The sequence below is a fragment of the Carassius auratus genome, chromosome 8 (assembly GCF_003368295.1).
Source record: "Carassius auratus strain Wakin chromosome 8, ASM336829v1, whole genome shotgun sequence".
Classification (NCBI taxonomy): Eukaryota; Metazoa; Chordata; class Actinopteri; order Cypriniformes; family Cyprinidae; genus Carassius; species Carassius auratus.
In genome coordinates, this window is record NC_039250.1 from 577665 (window position 1) to 585940 (window position 8276).

General features: G+C 36.5%; 1 protein-coding gene across 1 annotated transcript; it reads left to right on the plus strand.

Moving 5' to 3' along the window:
• Window positions 1-3118: 3118 nt before the first annotated feature.
• LOC113106898 (uncharacterized) lies at window positions 3119-5566 on the plus strand. The gene is made up of 5 exons (XM_026268919.1): window positions 3119-4069; window positions 4174-4242; window positions 4352-4520; window positions 4600-4732; window positions 4958-5566. The coding sequence occupies exons 1-4, from the start codon at window positions 3448-3450 to the stop codon at window positions 4727-4729; spliced, it is 990 nt and encodes a 329-aa protein (XP_026124704.1). The 5' UTR covers window positions 3119-3447; the 3' UTR covers window positions 4730-4732; window positions 4958-5566.
• Window positions 5567-8276: the final 2710 nt, after the last annotated feature.

Consider the following 8276-nt stretch of genomic DNA (forward strand, 5'->3'; position numbering starts at 1 on the left):
TGCTACAGTACCATCATCTGAACATCGCTTATATGCTTAAAATACAACATTGACAATTCAAATTAATTTCATCATTGCATCTTCCACAAACTACACTTCGAACAGAAAAATGGTCTCCAACTCAATCTCCATGTTGATGCCTTTAAAAAATAAGAGAGAAAATGGTTATATATCATACATCACATATCTATATTCATTATGTCTGATCATGTTACTCTTTTTATATGTTCTTGAGTTTCGTACATAAAAAAAAAATATTGTTTTTTTACTTCAAAAATTTTTTTGTTCATTAAATATGTAATGCACTTACAAATTTTATGATGGTCCATGACACCTTACTTCTTCAGACAGTTTAGTGATGTGACCTCACCCACTGACAAGGCCAAGGGTGCACTGCAACAGAAGAAACAACGTAAATACAGTAACACTTGTTGATTACAATTTTATATTTAATATTACATGCCAGCATATTTACCCAGTATGATGACCTCACAATGTCACAGGAAATTTCCCCTTTTGCTTTCTATGGTAGACAATTTTTTTGTGTGCGTTTCTGCACTGTTTTGACCTTTTTTGTTAAGTCCCGCCTTACGCACGCCATTGGTCAAACTGCTTCTCAATCATTGGCCTCGGCCCCAACGGCATCAGCCAAGAGACAAAGCAGCAGCCTGTTAACTGCAGGTGGCACATCATGGCTCCAAAACAGCGTACAAATACCTCAAGGAAAAAATCTCTGTTTTTGTTTTGGTCGGGGAAACGTGCTCATTGACATGGCAAATAAGCTAAAACACGGAGGGGAGTTGGGTTCGCTGGAATATTTACAGGCGTCAGTTTGTTTTCAAAAATCGTAAGTGACTTTGTTAAGTAGCTTTGTGAGTAAACGTGACCGTTTAGGCAACATATTCTGCTGTATGCATGCAATATATTACAGAATGTCAATAAAACAATCATGGACCTCGATGTCGAGTGGTGAAGGGTAAGTGTTAAAAAAAATCTGTTGACGTATCATCCAACGTAATTTAAAAGTTAATTGGCAACAGGTGAATACAATTACAATGGCTAATCACATACGTTTTGAAATCTTATTCTTAATGTTTGACGCAAGTTGCATTAAAAAGTATAAAGGTGTTTCAGAATTGTGTTGTTGTTTTAGAACGTTGCTTTCACAATCATTTAAGAACACTCATATGCATGGACAACGGATTTCATTTTATGAGGTGTGTTACCTTTAACCATATGGATGATTATGTATTTGTGCAAATTTTGTGATTGCTCTCTGAAGACAGTTAAGGGATATGTTAATCATCAAATCGTACACCGACATGAAGCAAATGCTCAGTTTCCATGTTGCTTCCCAGAATGCAAATTTAAATTCTCAAAATACAATGCTCTCAAAGCTCATGTTTATCGCCATCACAAAAGACCACATACTCATTTTGATGATTCGACGGGCACGTTTGTTTGCAACAATACAGACTGTCAACAACAATTTACAGACATGAACAATGTCCTTTCTCATCTCAGGTCACATTTAGCCAAGGGAGAGGTGGTGTGTTGTCCTTTTGAAAAATGTGACAAAAATTTCAGTTTAAGATCAAGTTTCACTGCCCATGTTTCACGAAAGCACAGGACTTCTACATTTGCACAAGTACGGATTATGGATACTTTATCTGAGCAACCTTCTTCAGCATTTTTTGATGTTACTGAGGAGGAGGTTGATGAAAGTGAATTCACTGACTCCCTGACGAAATGTAACGCAAAGTCATTGTACATGAAAAATCTCTGCCTGTTTTATATGCAGCTACAAGCAAAATACCTGGTGCCATCGTCAACCATTCAGATGATAGTGGAGCAATATCAGAAAGGAATTTCTCAGAGAAAAATTGCAAAGAGTTTGAAGTTATCATCATCTGCAGTGCATAATATCATTCAGAGAATCTGGAACAATCACTGTGCGTAAGAGTCAAGGCCAGAAAACCATCTTCGGGCCCTTAGATGGCACTGCATCACGTACAGGAATGCTTCTGTAATGGAAATCACAACATGGGCTCAGGAATACTTCCAGAAAACATTGTCTGTGAACACAATCCACCATGCCATTCGCCGTTGCCGGCTAAAACTCTATAGGTCAAAAAAGAAGCCATATCTAAACATGATTCAGAAGCGCAGGCATTTTCTCTGGGCCAAGGCTCATTTAAAATGACAATGCCAGACCACATACTGCATCAATTACAACATCATGGCTGCGTAGAAGGATCCGGGTACTGAAATGGCCAGCCTGCAGTCCAGATCTTTCACCCTTAGAAAACATTTGGCACATCGTAAAGAGGAAGATGCGACAAAGAAGACCTAAGACAGTTGAGCAACTAGAAGCCTGTATTAGACAAGAATGGGACAACATTCCTATTCCTAAACTTGAGCAACTTGTCTCCTCAGTCCCCAGACGTTTGCAGACTGTTATAAAAAGAAGAGGGGATGACACACAGTGGTAAACATGGCCTTGTCCCAACTTTTTTGGAATGTGTAGCTCTCATGAAATCTAAAATGAGCCAATATTTGGCATGACATTTCAAAATGTCTCACTTTCAACATTTGATGTTATCTATATTCTATTGTAAATAAAATAGAAGTTTATGAGATTTGTAAATTATTCCATTCCTTTTTTACTCACAATTTCTACAGTGTCCCAACTTTTTTGGAATCGGGTTTGTATAGGTGTAGGTGTATATGTATACAAATCTGCAGATTTATTGTACACTAGTCAACATTTGAAGAGTTTTGGGTATTGGTTTTAAGACAACTATTATGAAAGGTTTTGATCCTCTTAAAATTTTGACTAGTGTAGTTTGATGGTACAAATCAAACTGTGATGGCACGGGGCCTCAAAACATTGATTTTGGAAATTGCATACATTGTGATCCATACATGTGCCACTGTGGTGATTACCTGGTGCATGAATGGCCAAAACGTCTCCAGTTGAGTCCGCAGCTTATGCCAGCGGAGAGTGAAGACTGTTGTGCATTGTTCAGAGCAACTACAGGGCCACAGTGCAGCAAATCACCAGCAACACGTTACATGTGCCCATTTCATGCTAGTGATTTGTTGCATTGTGGTCCTGTGGTCCCTGTGAAAAATGCACAACCGTCTCCCCTCTGACAATAATGCACTGCGGACATAAAACAAGTCTGTGCACCACTTTAAATGCATACTATATATAGTGGCACATGAACAACCCACAAAGCCCCATGCCATCTCTGTTTGTCCGTTATTAAACTTCAATAAATCTGCAGCTTGGGAATAGGCAATTTTGCCAAAAAATTACAGCTGCATGAAAAGTGTTCATCCTGTAACCTGTGGACATTGGCTTATCTTCTAGGTGACAGTAGCTGTGAAACTTCGTTTTATGACCATGACTGGCATTATAGTTTTGATGTTCCATGACAAAAAATGCCAGCAAGTTTTATGGGAAAGTTGCAAAATGGCGGAAGGCCAAGTTGCTCTGAGAGAAGAAAGTTGGTCCGCATTGTTGCTTCTGAGATCCTGGAAGTCAGCAAATGTCCAGCAAAAAAACATGTATCAGAAATAGCCCGACAAATGGTGATTGCATACCCAAAGTCTTTCAGAGATGAGATTAATTCCCAGGTTGTAGGAAGTGGATATGATTCTCTCCTCAAACAACTGGTGTGTAGAATTGACAATTTGAAAAGAGCAAAAGCTATTAGTATACCACTTTGTGGTACTCTAGAAGTATCAACAAAGAAACAAAAATTGTTATATGGTTGTATAAATTCTGATCCACAACTGCTAGTTGGAGAAACATCTGAATTGCAGCAGGAAAAGAAAGAGAAGTTGGTAGTAATGTTTCAAAATAATGAAAGTGATGTAAAGACAATCTATGACTTAATGACTTCTACATACACCCCTCAAAGAAACAGCATCCAATCTGGAAAGGAAACCAAAGATTTACTTGATGAGTGGCCATATCTTTTTCAGCCAGCAGGAATGAAAGCACACTTTAAAGAGCTCACTGGCATTGACATAAACAACAGCTTTGAAGAATCTGCTTCCAGTAAGTTCAGAAGAATATTGGACTACTTTCAATTTCAGTGCACAGAAAGATGTTGCTGCTAACCCATTTCAAAAATGACCAAGACCACTTTCTTGTGATGGTAGAAGACACCTCTGTTCCAAGTGATATATGCTCAGAACAGCTTCCAGCAACACCATGTATAGTAGTGTGTGGTGGGTATTATTTACTATGATCTTGCAACACAATAATTCCTGGTTTTGGGTGATCAGAACTCACATTCTGTTAAATATTATGTCTTACTGATTTTGTGTTTTTTCAAAGGAGAGAACCCACTGACAGCCAGTGTGTACATGGTAGCAGTAGACCAGATGATTGTAAATGACCATCTCTTGAGTTTTACAGAAGCCCTGTATCTGATGTTCTCTCTTTACTATATATTGAACATCAGTTACCCTGTAGAACTGGGAGCCACACTAGAATTCTTGCAAAGGTATTTCATAGACTGCATTCCTTTGGTTAAGAAGCATACAACAATTATTTAAGGATATTGTTTGTGTTGTGTTTTAAAGGTGCATCTTTAGGATAAATCCTCATAAAGGTACCAAGGTGGAAAAGAGAGAGAAAAAGAGAGCGTACTCTGTCAACCCCAGAGTATTGAGTCTGACATCAAAAATTGCTGCATTTGATTGGGGAGAGTAACAGGTATAGAAGCTCTGTTGTCTTGTATAGTAGTGGTAGACTTCATCTTCTGTGTTTATCATTCATCGATGATGAAGTGGACCAAAGGACAATCATTTTTAGAATTAACTCCAATAAATGTGATGTAATTGTCTGTGGCCAAAACTGAGAGTATTTGGTTAAGGCTTGTTGCTGTCTCTGCTCTTCTTTTGGTTTGGGTTTTAATTGTAACTGTTTGTGTCCCCACAGATGTGGTCTTTCAGAAGATTGACATTTCGCTGAAGAACAGGACAGACCGACTTTTTGTACTTCAGTGCAGCGCTTTGTTGCTTAAATCATTTTTATTACCTTGTGACGTGATTAGGATTTAGTTTATATTTATTTATTTGATTGGGACAGTGCATGTTAATGAACAAACATGGAATACATGCATGTAAACATGCTGGATTGTAGCCAAAGGCTAATTTCCATCCGTAGTCCCACGGCTAAAATCACACGGGTCACAAAACATTACATAATAAAATTTACATCTACAGTTAGTACATCGTTTATCAATAAATTAGCTAAAGCCCCGTATACAATATTCACCTAATACTTGAAAATTCATTCAACTTCAAAATTATCAGAATCCAGGCCCAGTGTTTTTGTTTCTTTTAAACTGAACACATTTGTGTTCTGAAACATGCTTTATCCATTTTCTCCATGTGACATGTTCAGGATTATCAGAATTAATGTCGATTTTTTTTTTTTTTTAATTGAACAAATTTGTTTTCTAAAACATGACTTTTGCTGGGAAGTGTTTTTCCATTGTTTGATCTTGAAGGTTTGCTATATAATAAAAAGCTGAAGTTGTTTACAGCAATACTCTGGCTACCATAATTTATTGTATAACATTTTACAAAAATTTGTGTTTCAAGAGTATTTTTAATTAGTTTTTAGCATTACTTCTGTCACACAGTATACAAAGATGTCCCTCTACATTTGGTTTAAATAAATAAATTCACTAGAAAAAGATTATGGCATGAAAACATGTAAGCCCAGATTTGCTAACTATTTGTGGCAGTGCACACTTTCTGAATGTGTCAGGGTTTTCAGAAGACATGATAGAAAGGCATATACAGTGATTATTGCATCTTTATTGGATATGCATTTGTAGGAAATTTCCTTTATGAAAGCGTCCCTTAACCCTTTTTGTGCCTGACCTGCCAGTAATGGTTGCTAATTGCACTTATTTTTTATTTGGTCATTATGGAAGGGAGCTGCTGCAATTCTGTTCTTGCACATTGATAGTTTACTCGTAGAAAACATTCAAATTCATCCTGAAGTTAGTTGTATTTTCTCTGCCAAAAACAATATTAGCACATTTTAAGTTAAGATGCTTGCTATTTACCTTTAATGTGATAAAACTGAAAATCTGTCTTGTACTCTCAGGTTGTATAACTTTCTTTGTGGTTAGCAGAACAAATTATTTTATTTTGACTAATGTACACCGAGGAAGTTTAAGAACCACTGGCTTATAGATTTGGCTTTTTTGTGATTAAAACAAAGCCATTTATTTGCAATGAAAATTTAGAAAATGTTTGAAAAGTGGAAATAAAGTGCTTTATTAAGAGAAGAGTGTTTATTAAAAATAAAGTATTTATTGGGTAGGCTTAGGGGTCGGTGTATAAGAGCTTTTATTCTCACAACAATGTAGCATCCATTTAACAATTTTAATAAATATAATCATTTGCACTCTGATAATTATTGGATCCTGTTAATCTACAAAAATAGTAAGGTGCAACTATCTGCCGATATAGATAGCATCTAATTAGTATTTACACTTACTGCAAATTTGATAATTCTATTTATTAAATGAAAATTATTTACACCTAATGTAAATAGCATTACGTAAAAATTAATTGGGTTGTAGCTCGTTGTCTAGGTGACTGTGATTTTAAATAGGTGTCATTTGTGTTTTAACGTTTAGCTCAAGAATAGGGAAGTTCGAATAGCCTATGTGAATATTACCAACTTCACTAAACTCCTTCTTGAGTTAAGAACTGACCACATTTCTTTATATTTGAGTCCAAGTTCAAACACTATGAAACGCTCCATTAACGTATACGGAGCTCTGAAACACTGCCAGCGGGACATTAAACAGGAAGGGTCTGTCCGAGCTCAAAACAGGTTTTACGTGGGAACGCTAAGTTTCTCGGGTGAAGGCAAAAGATTTGCAAAAAAATTTCCACCACCACGTCCCTTTGAGGGCTCCGTAGTAAATATCATCTACTGCTGGTTACTTCGGATTTTGATATGGAAATCATGACAATTAGCTTACCTTAACAAGGAATGATTTTCCTAAAGTGGTGTAACAAGTGGGTTGGACAGGAGTGTGTGTTTGGATGAGGATACCAATAAGTGAAACGCATACTCGAAATGTGACCTCTTTAACCCATCTCAGTGAGGGGTGAGCACACACACCCCCGGAGCAGTGCAGGGAGCAATTAGGATAAGTCGCAACACGCTGGCCGTGAGACTCGAACCGGCAACTCTTTGGTTACAAGCCCGACTCTCTAACCACTAAGCTACAACTGACCCCACAGTAATAAAATTCTCTAACAGCCACATTAGAAAACTGATGCCTTTCACCATTAACCACAGCGGCAAAAAAACAACAGGTTTTATAAACAACACAGTCCAGCGCCAGATCGCTTCTTTAACAAACGAACGATATGTATGATATGCATAACAACAATAGTAGACAATAGTAGGCTAAACGCGGACTATAAATCAAGGAAACAACATCACCAATAAAGTTTAGAAAAGATGCGCAATTTAACCTAATGTCTTCAGTGGCACAGGCACTAGTGTGGAAGCCTCGTTTATTTGATGCTTGTTTCAAAGTCCTTGGTTCGAAACTGTAGTTTATACCTTTTGGTATCACAAATCACATCGAAAAGGCATTTATTTTCAACAAAAATGAAGTAGAAATAAAGTGTCTAACGAGTGTTTAATAAAACACTTTATACTATTATTGCATCCTGTTAATGTACACAATTACTGAGATGCAAACAGTATCTGCCAAAATATAGAATATCTAATTACTATTTACACTTATTGCAAACTTTCGCGACATTTACATGGTGTAAATAGAATATATAGCTATTTGTTTTTAGTGTAAATCACAACTGTTGCTTTTTGCACTTAGTGCATAGTCACTGCCTAATTCAACTGGAAAAATGTAGGCTATATTTGGTGTTAATGTATGCATTTTTAGTGGAATTTCACCGTTCTGATGAAAATGAGAAATGACTGTGAAATTCTACTGGTTTTCTCTGTAAAACTAAATTTTTTTTCAACTCTGACCAAAAAATATACAGGAATGTTTTTTTAAGGACATGTCAGGATAACAATAGACAACAACTACTGTTATTTAAAGGAAAATGTAATTTTTTTGCAGTAACAAATTTAAATAGTTAAAAAACAGGGAAAATGTACATTAGATGTAAAAGTTAGCATTTTTATGGAATTTCACAGTTCTGGTCAAAATGTCATAATACTGTTAAATTCTACCGTTTTTTTCTGT